Below are 19,810 nucleotides of genomic sequence, written 5' to 3'. Positions count from 1 at the left end.
TACTTGCACTTGGGTAATAACTTTTTAGTGCAGTTTTTGCTGTGCTTAATGATTTGTCCACAGCCTCCACTTTCAGAAATGGGAACATCACAGCATAAATCTCAGGAGCATTATGGAAATACTGTCACACAAAAGGGGACTTGAAGAGCAGGTGAAACCAAGCTAATAGCAGAACCCTTCAGGTGCAAAGTCATGCACAGTCTCATCAGAAAACTGTCTCCCAGGCATGCTAAATAGCTAAGTCAAGAAAACTTGTGTCAGAGATTTGGACACTACTTCATACCCTTCAGCCTCAGACACAGGGGCTAAAAGAAATTACCCTGAAGTTCCTGTCCCTGTCATTTTCACCTCTTAGCCCAGCAGCATCACGGGCTCAGGGCATTTGCACCATGCTCACAGAGACAAAAGCTGAAAAATCTCTCCTGGAAGACATTTCCCCAGCAGACGCCTTGGGGCAGACTGACCCTCTGCTCAGAGCCTCACCCCAGGAAAGAGGACTCACAAACAATGGTGTCTGATGTTTGCTGTACCCAGTCACCTGCTCTAACACATTCCTAAGACTCCCAGAGATTTCCTAAGGAGAAAGAGCTGCAAACATCTGCACAGCTGTGAAATGGAATCATGTGGCTGGAAAAGCAATCCAATCAGTGTGGGTAATTAAGACAGCTTATATTTAATGCTGAAGGCAATTGGAAGAGTAAGGAGAAAAAAAAAAAAACACAAGAAAAAGCTATTTCCTAAAATTTCCTTTTGCTTTGTTTTTTACTAAGCATCATGAATTTTGCTTACACAGGGCTTAGCTAAGCATGCAAACCTAAATACGAATTTTTACTTAAAACTATAACCACATAGGACCTGTGCCTGAGAGCTTTGCCATGTCTGGAAAAGACCTACCAGACAGCTGTACTGAGGGATGCACATAAAGAATTAAACTCTCACTCACATCAACATAAACCCCTTTAGTTTAGCAGAGTCAAATCAGTTACATGGAATATGGAATATTCATCTGGAATTTATGCATCTCAGAAGGACTTTTCTCACTTTACCACAGGGGAGTGTTCACAGCATCTCCCAACAAACCGTGGCAGGAAAACACTGACTGCAACAGAGCACTCCTATCACAGTCCTCTCTGTGCAAAGCCACTGGGCATAACTTCAAACTCCAGGGCCTGAATGAAAAGACCAGATTTTCTTCTTTTGCAGACAGAGAAAGCATCTCCACTTGCCAGCCTCCCTTCCCACAGGGCTTCCCCCTTTGCTGCTCAGTGCCCATCTCCCAGGAGCAGAAGGTGACTAAACAGCACTGAAGAAGGATGCTGTGCAGGTCCTGTCCCTCCTCACGGTCAGGCAGAGGGCTCTGATGGATGTGGCACACCAATTTGAAACAAAAACTCTGGCTGAGTGATAAGCTTGGAGGTTTGGTGCAGGGATCTGAACAAGGGCAGCCTGTCACAGCAGAGATAAGCAGCAGAGCTGTCAGAGCACCTTGAAACAAATCAGGGAGCAGCATCAGAACAAGCACAAAGATAAAACCAGACGCCCCTGTCTCCTAGGGACGTGGCTAAGGGAAAGGAGATGGGAGAGGTTTAGAAGTTTACCAAAGGCATTACTTTATCAGGAGTGAATTTATGAAAAGGGCACAAGGCTCAAGCCCTTGGTCATGACAAATGTAACACGTGGCATGGAGTCAGATGAGAGCCACTGAGTGTCCTTTCTCCAGCACTGCCCTACAACACTATGCTGAAGTAAACTACATGGAAAAAATCCCAAGCAATGAAGAGTGGTTTTTCCTCCTTCAGAAAACAACAAGGTCCATCCTCATCTCTCATTCTCTGAGCTACTGCAAAACCCTTGCACTAGGACTGAAGAAACTGCTCTGCAAGAGGGATATATATAACCTGAAAAGGAAAACACTTCCAGGGGAGCAGCCCACACCCCTGTCCCTTCCAGGCATGTCAAATGCACAGACAGGTTGGCTAGATTCTTCCCCCACCGGTATTTACTGCTTTTACCCAAATGGTTCAGCTCAGTTCAATGCAGGGACACACAATTTTCACTACTGTGATAGAGGGGAGAATGAGACTTATCTGGGTTCCAAAATGAGTCCAGAATCTACAGCATTTATTCACAAGGCATACAGGTCCTTGCTGTTGTTTGGATCTCTTTTCTTTTGTTCTGCTCACATCAGAGAAAGGTGATGTAAGATGCTGACCATGAGCACTGCCACAAGCACAGGTCACTGTTTAAATGCATCCAGCAGCTTCTCTAGAGACTGTAGGACAGGGGGGTTGTGCCTGGATCTTTTGGGCTACTCCCAAACCCCTTGACAGCCCTGTTCCCAGGCTGCACAAACAGCAGCACTACTACCACGGCTCTTAAAAGGGCATTTTGGAGACATGCAGAGGACAGACCACAGGCCAGCATGCAGGGAAAGGGGGGAGGTAAAAACCCCACAGCCATCTGCAATAATACAGTTCCAACACAAAAAGCAGTAAAATCCTTCTCACACTGGGATTTGAGATATCTTTTAGCGGCATCTACATGTTAGGGCATAATACACAAAAGCTTTTTCTTACACAACTTATTAAAAGCACTACTAATAAAACACTGCAAGACTGATCTGAAATGAACTATTGCAGGTCTGGCTTTCCCTAGAATTGTGCCATCCCCTGCATCTGGGCTGAGGCAGATAATCCTTTCATGAAGGGATTGGGCTTAAAATGTCAGGAATCCAACATGAAGGCTGAGAAGAAAAAGAAGGCCAGTATTTACTGTTGTCCCAAAATCCACACTCCTTGCACACAACTCATCTGATTGCTGGGTATGTGTGGCTGCTCACCCTGCTGCTGCCCTGCCTCTCTCAAGATCTACAAAAGGGATTCAAGCTCCAAGATGCTTTCTCCTCAAAAACTGCTGGTTCTGCATCAGAAAGATGAAAGAAGAATCTCACACAGACCTAGCCACCTTCTGGAAACCCTTCCCTGGCTGGTGAACTGCCTTTTGCCATTAGAGGTGTAGAAGTCAGGCTGGAATCCCTGGCATGGCACTGAGCTGAAGAGCAGCCACCATCACCAGGGTGCTGTGACTTGGGTGCTCTGGCTGAGGGCTGGCATTTCACATGAGAACACAGTGAACAACTCCACGAGTTAGGTGGGAAGGTGTCCTACATGGCTGAGTGGCCCCTAACAGCCTCCACCCCAGGACACAGGGTTGTTATAGAAAAGTGAAGTCTTCCAGTGAATCTTACTGTTCAAATGTAATTTTTCTCCCCTAATTCTTATGAGAAATTTAGATTTTTGCAGCCTGTAGAGCTTCCAGACAATAGCAAAGCTGAATTTCAAACAGTTTCAAGGTTGGCAGTTTAAAAATGCTGCCTGTTTCCAGAACTGTATTCACTGCATATTCTGAGCACAGGTGCTTGACCTGCATTTTTTGAGCCTCTGAGATATGAAACTTCTGGGATGTACAGAGGTAACTTGCTTCAGTGTTTACAGTTTCACAGTGCTGAGGCTCAAAATCCCCAAACATTCTTCACCCCCAGGCCAGGCAGCATCCCCTGCCAAAGCACACAAATCCTGGGATGCTGGGCAAAGTGCAGTCCCTCATGCCTTCACTGATTTGCTTCCTTTCTTTAGGGGTGGTCTGCTTATTACAAAAAGCACAGAAGCAAACACAGTGTGAATGACCCCGGTGAGACTGATCTCAGCATCTAAACTAACACCTCAGAAGGCTGTTTTGCCTGGCCATAAATCCTTTGCTTCTAAGGCAGCACTGCTCAGAAGTGCACCAAAAGCTTCTCTGAGCTGTTTCTATCACTGCCCTCATCACCAGAGTACCTGAGGGCCTTCAAGTCTTGTATTAAGCAAGATGACAAACATGTCACATCTGATTCATTCTCTCTTTCCTTCTTAAGAGGAGAACTTAGGTACAGTAAATTGCTTTCACAGAGCTTCAGCTTCCTCTATCTCTGCTGCTGTGTCTGGGAGGGGAAGCAAGGTGAAAGAAACACCTCTAATGCAGAGAGGAAAGGACAAGGTTTTTGTGATGGCCTTTGGTTTCTGTGAAGGTTGTTCTAGAGCCTCAGCTTGGCTGGTCTTTGGTTCTGGAAAGAAAAGGTCCTAGGACCCTCTAGGAATACAATTGTCAAACCTACACCCCTCCTAATCCATTTCCATAGATATTAGCCCAAGTGCTAGGAAAATCCAGAACACTTTAAGCCTGGCTTACATCTCTACAGGAAGCCAGTGCTGAGAGAGGATGAGTGTGATGGCCTTGCATAACTTCTATCACACCACAGCAGTCAGTGTTGGCTGCATTTTCTTGAGGGCTGATGGCTTCATGCCCAGACACTGTACATTTAATTATAATAAAAAGACCCACTAAATAAAGAGTTCACTCCTGCAGGTCTTATTTTCAAAGCAATTCTCATAGAAATGGTCTTACACCTTGCAGTAAGAAGACCTGTGCAAGGAAGGGCAGACTCTGTGAGCAGAAGTGGGATGAACAGACCAACCTAAACAAGTAATGTATCCCAGGAGAAGTGTGCTTTTTCAGTATGAATAGTAGCAATTTCCCCTAAATAGAGCCCAACTTTCTCCACTGAAGCAATAAGAATACCTAAAATAGTGACAATTGCAAGTTCTCATGGAAATTTTGCTCTAAGCACAGCTCTCTTCCTTCCTTCTCTAAAGCAGATTTCAAAGCATTTTGAAAAGTCAGCCAGGCTGCAGCACTTTCCCTGATTGGGAATATTGTTATTGAACTGCTTACTGCAGATTCCTGCTGCTCTGGTGCAGCTCAGGACATGAGGCACCAGCAATTTCTGTGCCTCTGTGAGAGGACAGTGACAGAGGGAAGGCAGCCCAGCCTTGTCTCTGCTCTGTCCTGCATCCACTGCTCCTGAGCTGCCTGCAGTGCTTGTCCTGCAGCCACATGGCTCTGGATTTCCTTCCAGCAGCTTGGGAAGCTCCTGGCAAAACACCTCTAAGGACTGGCCACTGGGAATGGGATATGAGCACAACAGCACTGCTTCCTACTCCTGCAGGAGGCTTCATACCACCTTAGCAATCCTCCACTGTGAGGAAGCACACTGAGAATTAACTTAATTTGTGAAATCTCTGCAGTTATCCACAGAAAAACTGCCTCAAGTCCATAGTGTTTCAAGTTAACAAATCCCATAAATTGGAAAGGAAATAATCCATCCATCATTTTCTCCTCCCAAATAACAAAGGCCAATCACTACTGGTAGGCGCTTAACAACATCCAGGTAAGACAAAAGAAAGCCAAGTATGGGGTCAAAAGTGGGGATTTGGGGACAAGGTCAAAGAGGACAGAAAAAAGACTCTGCCCTTGAATGGGACTGGGCTAGAGAGGCCTCAGATAAAGCTTTAACTGAGTCATTTGAAGCTTTTCCCAGACCCTCTCTTCCACCTCTGGCTGTGGCTTGCAGACTGTGTTCCTGCCAGCTGTTCTCTTTCTTGTAGGACTGCCAAAACCCTGACAGTGAGGACAAGATAATGTAGCTACACCTGATGGCACCAGTTCAGATGGACACTCAGACAAGTACTTATCTAAGCACATGCTTAACTCCATCCCTATTTAGTAAAGCACTGACGTATGGGCACAAATTTATCCCTCTATGGCTACACGAGATATAAGCCTCTCATTAACACTTTATTCCCCTCGTCAGGGCTTATGTGTCATTCTTAGCTGCAGTACAACACTCTGCATGTGTGGAAGGCCATGTTTCTCCTTGCTTCTGAGAGTCCCCTCTGTCCTCACCATGCAGGAGCCAGAGCTACCTGCAGTGACTCAGCAGCACAGAGATGGGGCAGAGCAGAAGGTGGTGGAGAGACCAAAAAGCAAAGCAAGGCTTACGTTGGCTTTGAGGCTTCAGCCTGGTCTGTCTGCAGCTTCTCCCCACCTTCAACTTCCATGGTGCAGTACACGATGCGGTTGGGGGCCAGCGACTTCAGCCCCTGCACCTCCATGATGACAACCTGCAGGCAGAGAAGGAGAAATGTAAGAGGAGCAGCCTCCTTCAGACCTTGCTGTGGCTGCTGAACCCATGGGGTCAGTGCTGGGGTCCTTCACGTGCTGGTGGATAGGGACAGTGGCACTGCCCAGGCTGAGTGGGGGCTGTATGGAAACCAGGATTCTCTCTGATTGCACATGGGCTTACTGAAACCTTTGAGTGTCCAGGGCTGTACCAAGCTTCAGTGGAAGCCTTAAAATGTGAAATCCAGAAAAAGAACACAACTACTCAGCTTGTGCCAAAAGCAAATTTTCCATATTAATCATAGAATGGTTTGGGACTGACATTGGAAGATCATCTGGTTCAATCCCCATCCTGAGGCAGGGATATCTTTCAGTAGGTCAGGTTGCTCAGAGCCCCATCCAACTTGATCTTCAAAAATTCCAAGGATGAAACACCTATGTCTCAGTTGTTCCCTGTTCCAGTGTCCTACCATCCTCATCAAAAACATTTTCTTTCTTATACTCAATCTAGATCTACCCTCTTCCAGTTTAAAACTGCTGCCCCTTGTCCATTCTACAGCTCTGGTTAAAAAAAAAGTAAAAAATCTTTCTTCGTCCTGCTTAAAGAAAATCTTTCTAATTAAGAAATCACCACCCAAGTTTCTTGAAGTTAATTAATTTTTTTTTTAAAAGGTGATTAATCCCATTAACCACACATCTTAAACATTTCTACAAGAATCACTGTGGGAGTTTCTGTTCATGTTTTAAAACAGCTATTTATGTAGTATATACACAGGGGCTTAAAATTCCTCTGCTCAGGTCTTCTGATCTGGATCCTCTCCCTGGCACACAGAGCTCCACAAACCCTCTGATGAGTGCACATTTTTGATAAAAGCTTTCTTGCAGCAGGAATTTTGTGCACTGAGTAGTGCCCAGACCTGCCAGCTCTTGAAGTCAGTGCTTCACTGGGCTTTGACTTCCCACCAGATGGGGTTCAGCTGGAGCAGAGCATTTGTGCCACCCTGTTGTAAGGGTGTCCCTTCACACACAGCTGTACACACTGCACAGCTCCTGCAATAGGGGGGTACTGCTTTGTGATAATTCCCTGCTCCTCCATAGGGGAATGCTTGGAAGTCAACCTTATTTGACACTGCTCCTGAAGGTACCATCTCTGGGTTCACAGCCCTAGTTTTAAATAAAACTGAACTGAATACTATAAAGATGGTTTCAGACACTTAATTAGTCAAATTCTGAGACCGAGCAACCAGGGTTGTTAAGTTTTGCATTAGCATGATATGTATAACAAGAAACCCCCTAGGAAGAGAAATAAACAGGAAACTACACAAAACCAGAATTTTCTGATTTTTCTGCATGCTCCATTTTTGACTCCATCCTGGTAGTTGTTTTGACAATGTAACATAAACCCACTCATTGACAGACAACAACAATTCTGTATGGGTGAGCTGATGACTTCTGGAAGTAAATATGCCCACAAATAACCACAAATGTGTTTGCACAAAACAACTGAGCTGGCTGAAAATGGCTACTGAGCAACACTGTTCCAGGACTGAGGCAGCCCATGTCAGAGACAGCAGCAGCACCCTGCCCTCCCCTGGGCTGCACAGACAAACTGCTCGACAGAGAGCTGAGCAGAAAGTCAGCATGCAACAGAGAGCAAAGAGCAACCCAGCACAGCATAGTATTTCCATACAAACTGCAAAACAATCTGTTGGGTGAATTCAAACCCCAGGAATTTTCCACAATTCTTCAGAGGAAGCAATTCTCACAGGGAAATATATCAACCCCTCTAGCTGGCAATAGTTAAACATGCAGATATTTACAGTGTTGCATTACTGTAATGGTTTTGGGGACAATACAGGCTCAGGGTTACTGGGCTGCACTCAGTAACAAACTGCATGAAGAGATCAGTTAATGATGCAGATTTCTGAGCCATTTGATATATATCATCACAAAATGCCAAACAGTGCATTTCACTCAGACTGTGCCAACAAGGTGGTGAGATACCAGAAAGGACACAATGTTTAATCACAGGCAAAGCTTTCAGTGATTTCTACTGGAAGAAGTAGAGTGATTTCTACTTACCTCTCTCCACCTAACCTAAATCTGAACTGAGCAGAAGTTGGCTGCTGTGCTTTTTACTCCCATGAACTCTACATGCTGCTGTGTGCATATAGCTTACCTCCAGGGAGAACGACAACACGACGTCTGACTTGGAAAGCTGGTTCTCATTTTCCTCTCCCATGTCAATTATTGAGGTGTTGTGGCTACGCTTCAGCTTCTGCAGCTTGAACTCAGAGCCTCCTTTAGACACAGGCATGCTCTCCAAGTTTGCCATCAGGAGATTGACAGATGACTTCAGCTCCTCAATGTACATGTTCTCCATTTCTTTGGACACAAACTTGGGAAACTTGCGCTCCTTGGATTTGGAAACAAACACAACAGAATGAATGTTTGTGACAATCAACAACCAAGTTGCAGTGGGAGAATCCCCCAAGAGCATCTGCAGAGGTTTCTGAGCACGGAACTCCTACAAACCAGATGACAAATTACAGCTTCCCCTTGAGTAATGTAGAAACATTATTGCTAGTTTCTCATAGAATTACTACTTGGTACTTGTCCAACTTTCCTGTATGTTGCATGCACTTGCATTTCACTGACTTTTCTATCTGCAAATAGGCTTTTTCCTACAGAAGTATTCTCAATTACAAACACTCCAGGCCAGATCTCAACTGAACTTTGTGACCAACAGCAACTTACTAAGGATTCATTGAGAGTATGCTGACAGTAAGTAATTTATTTTCCAGTTCCAATGGTGCCAGCTCTTTTTAAAACAATTCTGAGCAGTTGTTTCATCAGGTTTCTAGCTGTGAAAGGAGCCCAAAGAGTGAAAAGAAACCATATGTGGGCAGGAATGTTTGGTCCTAACTGGAAGAAGGGGTAAAACATCCTTTCCACTGCTAGCCAAGGCCTGAGTCTCTCCCCAAGAAGACAACCTTTCACTGTGAGACTCTCCAGTGCTGCTTGCTGTCAACAGGAAATTTAAACTCTAAAACCAAGGGTGACAGTGAGAGCAAAATATGATGTTCCCCAATGCATGTTCTCAGCTTTGAACTGCTGCCCATCACTGGGCTGAGCCCTACATCTTCTGACAACTCTTCCCACGGCCTGAATCTGCTCAGGGTTTAAATGTCTCTCAGTGGTTACGAGACACTGTGCAAGGTGTAAGACAGTGAGGCAGCATCTGCAGCCAGGGAACACAAGGCTGACGTGCAAACAGTCTTGGTGGCAATTCACAGCATTGTAAAAAGCCATTTGTAAAATGTATGCTAGAAAAGAAAAGAAGGTCATGTTCCTTCTAGAAGACTGTCATCAGGCTGCTGAAAGAGTTCTCTGCACTAGTTTTTGTACCTCAAGATCTTACTCACTACAAGCATAGCTTACAGCAGCACTCTCACCAAGCAGGTGAAGTATAGTCATCTGTTTCCAGCCTCAATCTTGGGAAGCAATTCCCTCATGTAAATTAGACATAGAGTAAAATAAACTACCTAATCAGCCTCCTGTATTGTCTGTGCATTACATAAGTTGCAAGTCACCCATAGGGGGAAAAAAAAAGGCAACTGGTTTGTAGATTTTGAGAACTACTGCTGCAGCAATGATGTTCAGACATTATTGCTTTTTTACCCTGCTGTCATCCAAGTGCTCCAGGGACTGCAATTTTGGCACTGCCCTCATAAACCTCTTCAGCAGTGCAGCAAGGACTGAGACATTTCACTGTGTGCCAGCAACTTCTCTTATTAAGGCTAAAAATGTAGTCTGAAGTGATCATAACAGTTTAACTGGGACTATTTAACTGATGCTGGAAAGGCAGAGATGCAGATGTGCAAAGTCACCCATCAGACTGGAGATAAAGCTGGGGGAATTCTGGAGTAATACTATCTAGAGATGCAGACAACAGCAAGAGAGGGCATTAGCCTCCTCCCCATGCACTGGGAGCAGAGACAGGATCAGGAATAGGGAGAGAGGCAGAGTTAAGACACTGAGAAATGATGTGTCCAGCGGGCTGGAGCAGAGGGGGTCCAGCCCCAGACCTATACCACTCTAGATCACCACAAGGTCTCCTTTAGCTGCCCCTATCCGTGCTCCTCCTTGTCCTTGAGGCCAGGTGACTGAGAGGGGGAAAAGGCACCACAGGACAGCAGAGCACTTGCTACTGCAGAGAACAATACACCTCTGCCTTGGCATCACTAAGCTCTCAGCTGTAATGCTGCTCTGTTTAGCTGCTGGAAAAGTACAACACACAGTCTGAAAAGCCTGTCCAGATTCAGCTTTAAAACATCTGCTTGACACAAATCATGATCCTCAAGCCACCTGGCTCCAAGGCTGGGCTGATGTGCTTTTGAGCCAGGCTCAGTGGGGAATCTTGCCTAGTACTGCCCTAGTACTGCACTGAGCTGCACTCCCTTTTGGGAAGGCAAGAAGAACCAGAGCTGTGTCCTGGTATGCAGAGGCAGGAAAGCTGGCACAAACAGTGCCTTGTTCAAGGTCACACAACAGCTCAGACAAAGCCTTGCAGAGCCACTGGTCCCATAAGACTCTGCAGCCTTTGCTGCCTCTGAAGTGCAAATGTCCTTGTGTGAATTTCTTAATTTATCAACGAGGCATTAATTTGCCTCGAGCATGGAATCTCCAAGACAGACACCTCAGTGCTGGTTTCACAAGCACTTTAAGCCTCCCTGTGCAGTAAATCTGTATTAAAAGCTGCAAATTGGAGATAAAAATGGAAATGCTATCCTTTCACTGAGCTGAATTGTGAATCTGCCCTCTGTTACAGGGAAAGCAGCCTTGCCCAGAAAGGAGGCTACAGAAAAGGATTCAAAAGGTCATTTGGATGCCTCAAAAATATAGTATTCATGGATCTGAAAGAACAAGGTTTCTCACAGACAGATGCTAGCAGGACCTGACATTCTGAGGAGAAAGTCTGCTGCAGAATTATGATGGAGATTAAATATCCCTATCTGCCAACTGGAACACAGGTAAGTCCCTTTTACTCTAAACCACCCTCCAAGCTGCACTGTTGTATTCTGAAGGTTGAATTCTGCAGAGATACCTCAGGTTATGTTGAGGATTTTTCCCCTGACTCTTTCTTGGACAGCCAACAGTGTCATGGTTTGTTTTCAGCATCCTTGGGAGAAGAATGGAAATGGCAAATTTTCATTTGCAAAAAATAATTCATGAAGCTGCAGCTTTTGCTGGCTGCTACTGAATCATGAGTATTTGTCCTCCACGCCATAAAGAGAAAACGAAATAACAAAACCAGGTGATCTTTTCCTGGCACTCAGGCCCTGGTTACCTGTCTCAGAACCAGAGCAGCCATGCTCAGTGCAGAGGCTTACATTTCACTGCAAATAAATACTGTAGGTTTTCTTGACAAAAATGAAGTGGCAAAGGGCCAAATGCTGAACAAAAGAGCTACAGTCAGTTTGCTGTTTTGCTGCACCATTGATTTGCCATGTGGTCCTTGGCCATCTCACTAATTTTATCAGTGAAGTGGGGAAAAACAGAGTCTATGTCCCCAAAGAGAAAACAGGAGCAGATGTTTAACAGAGGTGTTAGTGAGGAGGAGCTGTTCAGGCTTCACCAGCACCATTGTTAACGCCTGACTATAAATCAATATGCTCTGATTTTCACACCCAGGCATAACAGTGTGCTTGCAAACAGCTCTGATATTACTTTTCTTATAAAAAAATCCTAATTTAGGCCCAGCTCAGTGCTGGGAGGACTGCTGCTGAAAGGCAGGCCCCTAGACTGAGCTTGTCTCTCTGATTAGATCTTTTTTTTTGCCTTGTAGCAATGGTTTCTTGATTATCAAGAACAGCCAGATAGATCATTCCAAATTACTTCAGTCCCATTAGGGCTTTATCAGTGACTCAGAGCATCTGATTAGAGGCAAGGATAAAACTTGGCCATACTGATGTCAACAGGATCTTCTCCATCACCTGTGGCCCACTGGAGGGTATGTGAATCTGCCCTGTGTGAGGGTGTGATTTGCTCCTAGGGAGATGGCTCCTTACAGAAGGGTCTCTAGGGAGATTAGCTGAGTGCTTGGTTATCAAAGGAGGTCCCTGGCCTACTGCTCCAAACAGCAGCAATGTCTGCAGGAGGCAATGATGGCCTGACTGCTCTGATGCACAGTGTGAGCTTCTTTGGGACAATACATCTGAAGCATCTTTATTGAGGCAGCATTTACCTACAGGCAGGAAATTGTGGCTCCCATCACCCCAGCAAACAGCACAAATCCCACTAGGAGTATTCCTGGCTCCCTTTATACATACCATCATCTACCTTATTGTCTAGCATAGAAATGTGACAACTCTGAGGATTCACAGGAACCCAAACTGTCCCAGCTCATCAGGACATTCAAAGAAATACACATCACAACAGCTTCATCTTGTTTTGTTTGCAGCTAAAAATCTAATAATTTTAACTGGTAATTACTGTGAGAAGAAACTCATAAGAGTATGGCAGGACTTGGGGGCTGCATCAGACTCCTGTATACTCCTAAATTAAGAGGTTATTAATAAAAGTAGATTTTTTTTTTTTTACCTTAGCAATTTGTTCTGCCATTTGGAGACGTCCATCTAACTCACGTCTGATCTGTGCTGCTTGCTCATCAGGGTTGTCCAGCTGTACAAAAACAAAAGGCAAATCAAGGTGAAAAATTAACCAATGCACCACCTTTAGGAGCAGTTCAGTTCTTCAGGCTGACCACCTATGCTACACTGCTGATAGAGCGAGTGGTGAGGGGCCACATTCTGGAACAGAAGCCCCACAAAGGACAAAAACAATGTTCACCAATCCAAGACAGACAGCTTTTGATGACTCCCTGTTGCCTGCTGGGGCTGAGCATCCTCACCCTGAGGCCATCTGGTGCAGTGCAGTCCGCAAAGTTACAGCTACAGTGCTGACAAAAGTTCAGATTCAGCCTGATGAATGATGAGCTCATCTGTTGGTGCTCACCACATTGTCCCTGACCCATCACCCCACAGCATCTCCTTGTCTGTCTGCCTGCACATCCCTTCCCTTGCTGCTCCTTCACATGCTCATGCAGGTCTGCACAGGTGCAGGTGTTATTGCTGCACACTGCTTCACCACTGATTTTCCAGAGAGCCAACACTGACTATGGCTGAGATTGATGGAGTGTATTTTTGATTAGCTTTTGAAAGCCTTTGTCATGGATTGAATTCAGGAAAACTACAAAGTGTCCTGACTGTGATCCAAATCCATTGAAGCTTCAATGGTTTCATTCACATGAGCTGCATGACATAATCTGCTGGTGCTGTTCATCTTTATATTCCTGACCCAGCACCAGTACAGAGCCATGGATTACCACCACCTTTCAGGATCAGCTGCCCCTGTTAATTTCTCCACAAACAAATGTACCACATAAATATCCTGCACCAGTGTGGAAGCACCTCTCTGAGCTGCTTCATTTAGGGCAGGAAATACACAGACCCAGATTTCCACTTCTTTGTAATTCTGAAAGACAAGGCATTATTTGAATTCTATCTGAGTTACTGTAATTGAGGTTAATCACACACTATCCAAAATAACTCAGGAGCCAAATTTGGAAACTGAGGATGCTGCTGTTGAGAAGGGTTGATTTTACAGTATGATAACAAGCCAACAAACTGCCTCATGCTTTCTGCACTATCTTGACTGTGTAGATGTTTTCCAGTGATGCTACAGGTGTCAAGGAAAGATCTGACTGCAGAAGAATACTCTTCTGCAAGCAGCCTAGGCAGTCTCTGTGGCTGTGGTTGAGTGGGTAAGGTATTGCTTTCCAGGGCTTCCCAAGATTAAGTAGTGATGCCAAACTAAGTATCCTGATATTTAAAAGAAACAAAAAAATCTTTCTGGGCTGTATTTTCAATGATTCTGCATGATAGCTCCATGACAAAAAATTATCTTTGGGAAAGCAATCCTTGTCTGTAGCAGACAAAACAACATTTTCTTCTTGTTGTCTACAGAATGGTACTAATGAGACAACCCCTGCCTGTCCTCCTGGCACCTTCCAGCAGATCTCTTGTGACTAAGAGCAGCAGCCCAACAGCTCTGCCACTGTCTCCTCCCATGCCTGGGAAGGAGTCCTGTGCCTGGGAAAGGCTCCTGCTGCCATCAGAGAAAGCAGAGTACATTTTACACAGTCATAACACTATATAGGGCCATTAAGAGAGTAATGCTGGTACCCATAAAAAATATACTTTGCTTGTGAAAAAAGGCAAGGTGCAAATGTGAGGCACACCATCTAAGCAAGACCAAGTAAGGCAACACAGACCTTAGTATCATTAAAACTCAATTTCTTAACTAGAGAATCAGCTATTTATTATCTGCCACATGCAAGCCCACTTTATATTCAAGTACTTGACAGCCAAATACATAAATGATTTCAAAAGTCAAAGAGAAAATGAATTAGTTTCGTTCTGCATTATGACTAAGTTATGGGTGCGCTGCGAATAAAGCAAAGATATAAATCATAAGGTTGCCCCAGTCAATTAAATGTGAAAAGTATTATAGATTTCAGTATATACATGATTTGTCATATGCACTGGGCTTTTCTTCAGCAGCATGCCACAAATACATGATTTACATAATTTGTAATTCTCAACTGATCATTACCCAACTGCCTGCTGGTAAATTAGATGTTTTCATACGTCTACCCGCAACCACATTAGCTCTCTTTGCCTGCCCTGCAGAGATCATCTACAATGGTGTAACAGTTGCTAAAGCAAAATATAAAAAAATTAAAAACCATATGTAGGTTAGGTTTTAGGTGGAGCCCAAAACTGATCAGCACTGCAGCTGGCCTATCACTGCAGGCATTGCAGAGCAGGTGTCTACTCTAGCCCCTGGTGAAGGTTCAATTGCAAGTAAAAGACCTTGCAAGAAGATGGGTTTTTCACATATAAGTGTTATTAAGGAATAATCTTTAGTGGGCACTAGTAAATAAGAGAAATGGATTTAAAACATTCCTCATGAAAGTCTGAAGGTTTTGATTGCCAGTAAGAACCAGTTGCTGGTCTGCAGAAGCAATCCTTTGCTTCCCTCCCCGTGAAACCAGCTCACTGAGAGAATTTTCTTCCTGTATCCCAAAAGGATGGGTGATAATCCCTCTACATCTTTGAAGGGCAGAAGCAGACAGAAACCAACCATACTAATTAGTCTGAAAGATCTTCAACAAGATGCACAGGAACCTACCAAACCCACATCTAAAGTGTTTCCTGCATCAGAGATCACCCACACATCACCCAGCCTGAGCCTTACAGTTTTTAAAGCCAAGAGCCCAGGCCCACTTCTACTTACACCAGGAAATGCCAAAGGCAGTGCAAGGACATGAATGGTATTAGGAGATTTTAAACCCTCATGCTTTTGGAGCCCAAGTGCTTTATATTGAAAATTCCAGCTTTGGTTTATCACAGCTTAAAACCATTTACAATTGCTGCCATGGCTCTGAAAGAGCCACGTGAGCAGCCCAGGCTGCCCTCCTCCTTCCTTCTTTGTTAGGATTCACACCTCAGATCCACCCACCTGCCTGGGGGCTGAGCAGGGCACAGCTCTCTTGCCATTTTCACAGTGAGAGGGCTGCAGGTGAGACAAACCCTGCCAGCCTGGGATGATGCTGGTGGCACAAGTGACATGCTGTACACAGCCCTTGGCTGGATGGTAAGAGCACAGTGGATCTGGCTGTTCCACCAAACACAGATTGATGGGGCACAGCCCAACAGACACAGGGAGTGAAATAGCACAGGAGCTAAACCCACACCCTGAGCTCAGCTCTGCTGGGAATAACGTGGTTGTAAACAACATCATTGTAAACTAAGAGGGTTTGTTATGACAGGATGCAACATACAGATACAACCTTCAATGCCTGGCACTTACACCGTGGATGTGACAGGTATCGTTGGTGTAACTGCCATCAGAACAAGCCAGAAACCACTGGGACTATTTAACAGCTTAATCCCTCTCTGCCAGCCACTGCTAATGCTGATTCCTACTTCCCAGCAAAGGCAGCAGATGTCACAACATCCCCATTCCTGAAGCGTAACTGGGGCCTGTCCCAGGGCATCTCCCTTCCTGTGGGAAAGGTTACAGTGTGGTGGTGGATCCAGTGCCCTTCCTTGGCATGTGCTCCTGAAGAGGAACAGCCATTTGTAACAGGGTTCTGGAAAAATATATTTTAAACGCTCTGGCAGTGCAAATGCTGAGCTGCAGCAACCTGCTTTATGCTGCACTGGGTACACATACACACTTGGCTTTTAATTCTTCTGGAAAAGAAAGCGTTTAGTCCAGGTCTCTCTGAATCCTCTGCTATTGCCTGCTTTAGTTTTCCTCCTCAGCAGTACTGGCACCCAGGAATAGGTGATCAGGTGGGCAGCTGCTGAGCAGGGACTGTCCTGGCTGGGGACACTCCCAGCGATCCCAAATTTGAATTTTCTCTGTCCCTGTATCCAGTACACCACCATGCAAGCTGGATGGGTCTGAAAATGCCACTTCATTAATTATTTTCAGTAGCTGGAGGACAAAGACAAAAGCTATGACCCACTCATGTTCTTCCTAAGCCTGCCTTAACTCCTCCCAAAATAATTAGTGCAGCCAAATGCATGTGCTATGTATGGCTATAGGTGCCAAATGTCTCAAAGAGAAAGTTTCAAGGTACTCATCCTTTAACATGCCGGGAGTCCTGTAGCTCAGCAAATGGTTGATTAAGTATTTCAAAGCAAACATGCTCCTGGTGAAGGCTGAACAAGATCACAATATGGGTGACAATTTTGCAGCTTTGATGTAGGGCTTTAGGAGAGATCTTTGTCTCATAAAAGGTGGTTTCACTTTGTGATGCACAGTGTGAGAAAACACTGAAAAATTCATAAGCCACATCAATTAATAATTAATCTGTCAGTCCAGGAGTACTCACAACATGTGGCATCAGCATCACAGAGTGCTCCAGCTGAAAGAAACATGGCCCCCAAAGTGACTCATTGCAGGATGCCCTTGGTTTCTTACCACAAAGCTGCTGTTTTAGGAGATAAAGTGCAATGAGGCAGAACACAGTGGCACCATGTGGCACACATGCTCCATGTCAATGTCACAGACAGCTCTGCAGCATCCTTTCCCCACTAATGGTGAATATCCTCTCTACAAGCAGCCAAGGGCAGTGGGATGGCAGCAGCCTGGTGCTCAAGGTCCCGACCTCTTCCCACAAGTCTGAAGCAGAAAGTGGAGGAGGATCTGAACATTCCCTCCTCAGCTGCAGGTGGGATTCTGACTTCCCTTTAAATTGGGAACATGAATGATGCTAAGCTGCCTCAAAAAAGAAAATCACTCATGTCCTGGGCAACATGCTCACCCTCTGAGCAGCAAACTGCAACCCCCAGGCTGCTGGCTGCCTTGGGATCTGAAACAGGGGCAAGGAACAGGAAGCAAGGACAGCTTCCCCATGTTAGGCACCTCCCTGCATCAGCAAACACAGCAGCATCTGCATGGCCCAACTATGGATTCCATTATTCTCATTCCTGCAATTCCAGAGAGAATTTTGAAAGACCTGGAGGGATCTGCAGAACATGCAGCCTCTAGGATGGCAGTGACATTTGATCCCACAACATTCTAGGGGACTGATCTTCCATGCCACTGCACAGCAGGGATGTTTAAGGCTACCCCTCCTCTGGCCAGTCACAGCTCCCCAAATCAGTCTTTTAGCTTCAGTCATGCAGAATCTTCCAGTACAACATAAAGCTCCCTTTAATTCAAGGAACCAGTACCTATTACCTCACCAAAACTTTATTTTTCCCTCCTGCCAGCCCTAGCTCCTCACACAACCCCAGGGTTCCAGCACCCCAAAATGTGACATACTCCCTCCCCTGGGAAGGAGATTACCTAATTTTGCTCATGTGTAGGTAAAACAGGCTATGCTGCAGAGAGTCAATCATTTCCATAGTAATTCAGTAAGGGTTGCACAGCTGCTGTTTGCTGTGGATAGGTGCTGGCTCCTGCTATCCCAGCAAACTCCTAGGTTATCTAATGTACACCTTCTGCATGAGAGCACTCAGGGGGTCCTGAGAGGGTGATTTAAAACAATAGAAAGGATGTGGATAATTCAGTAACGGCTGATGATTCTCTCTTAAAGAGAAATCTTATTTCATGCTTCACAGACTTTAGGGTTGCACTAGATTCACTGGTGACAACATTCCCCAGGATGTAGAGCAGCCTCTCCCTGCCTCAGTGTGAATCTTAGAGTGCTGCAACACATCTCTGTGGCTCAGCAGCCACTGGGGCTGCACAGGCTCTCACCCATTACATCTGCCTGTGGATGCTGGGACTGTGCCTGCTTCACCAGGTGAGGTCAAGAGGTCCACCTTTGGATTCACTGTGGTCTGAGTGCTGTCTTAGATAGGTGTTTATCCCATGAACTGAGATGATTTTCCACCAGAGCAGCTCTGGTGGCATTTGCAGGCAGAGGTTTCTTGTGTTTTCTTTGCTGGCAGCAGCACCCATGGATATTCATTGTTCATCTGCAGAGTGCTGATGGACCAGCCTGAGCTGATGCCATGGCAAGGGCAGGCAGGTGCTAGGCATGGATCCTGTGCAGGAAAATATATCTCTCTCAGTTCCCAACCTGCCTACCACCTCACTTCTCCACAGCTTTGCAAGGCTGCACCGTGGGGCTGAGGAAAGCTGAGACAAGCAAATGCAGCATGCATCTTTCCAGCAGGTTGTGCAAAGACACCTCCAGATTTATGTGCAATGATAAATCAAAGTAAATGAGAAACCAGATTCAGCAAAACAGGAAAGGAAAGAAAAAAGTGCTGCCTGTCTTTGCAAATGTTTTGCAAGCTGTTAAGAAATGGGATGGCAGAGCACATCCACTCGGAAGACACGTCCTTTCCATCTGTGGCCAGAGAACTTTTGAACCCAGCAAATCCCTCTGCAAGATCATCCGTGCAAGGTGTATGACACTGAAAGGGATTGAAAACTAAAGCTGTCCAGAGGCTCTGACCTCTGAGCATGCCTTAATACCATCTTCTTATGGCATTGCATAAGGATGCTCGGAGGCGTGCGGGCAGCATACGCCGAGCTATGGCACCATGAAAGAAACTGGAGCACTGGCTGGTTGATGCTGCCTGAGGTACATTTAGCTTGCCTGTGTTTCCTTATCATATACTGAATTCCACATTAATGCAAAGAGAATCACCTGAATTTCCTAAGTATGGCAATAAACTACTATTGAGCTCTAAATGAGTTTTACAGCTAGAATCGCCTGTAATTAATTCATCCCAATTCATCATGGAAGAAGGACCTACATATCCTCAAATCCCCATCTTTGATTAAAAGCTTAATGATAGACACATTCATCACTTAATTCAAAATGGGCTTTGGCTTTTGGAGCTAAAGCAAGCTGCATGAGGACCTACTCCAGCAAAGCTGCAGTACCCTGACACTCAGCAGGATTAATGTGACGGAATAAGATGGGAACATCTCCAATGGTGTCTACGCAATAATTGTTTTGTTGCAGAAAGCTCTGAGCAAAAAACTGGCAAAGCAGAAACTGGCTATGAAACAGCAACGTTTTGGTTCTATTATATGCTAAATCAGCAGAAAACAAGGGAGAGGGAATGTAAAGAGAAGTTTATGGCTCCCACTTTTTCAAGGAGTAGGACAGCAAAAATTGCAGTCCTGCTCATTGCAGTTTAGTTTTGTGTTTGTGAAGTTTAGATTTATCACAGCCAGAGATCTAAAGAGACCGACCTCCTGAACAGGCTGA

General features: G+C 45.2%; 1 protein-coding gene across 5 annotated transcripts in view; it reads right to left on the bottom strand.

Moving 5' to 3' along the window:
* Positions 1-19,810, bottom strand: part of CADPS (calcium dependent secretion activator) — a 204,950-nt gene that overhangs the window by 122,387 nt on the left and 62,753 nt on the right. For all 5 annotated transcript variants that reach the window (XM_056501542.1, XM_056501538.1, XM_056501539.1 and 2 more), the window contains exons 4-6: positions 12,601-12,681; positions 8,177-8,413; positions 5,878-5,999 (exon numbers count right to left, since the gene is read on the bottom strand). In XM_056501542.1, coding sequence (XP_056357517.1) covers positions 5,878-5,999; positions 8,177-8,413; positions 12,601-12,681 — 440 coding nt within the window. The remainder of the gene's footprint in view (positions 1-5,877; positions 6,000-8,176; positions 8,414-12,600; positions 12,682-19,810) is intronic.

This window comes from Oenanthe melanoleuca, chromosome 12 (assembly GCF_029582105.1).
Source record: "Oenanthe melanoleuca isolate GR-GAL-2019-014 chromosome 12, OMel1.0, whole genome shotgun sequence".
Taxonomy (NCBI): domain Eukaryota; kingdom Metazoa; phylum Chordata; class Aves; order Passeriformes; family Muscicapidae; genus Oenanthe; species Oenanthe melanoleuca.
Note: the sequence above shows the minus strand (reverse complement) of the source record. Positions and strands in the feature narration are given on the sequence as shown.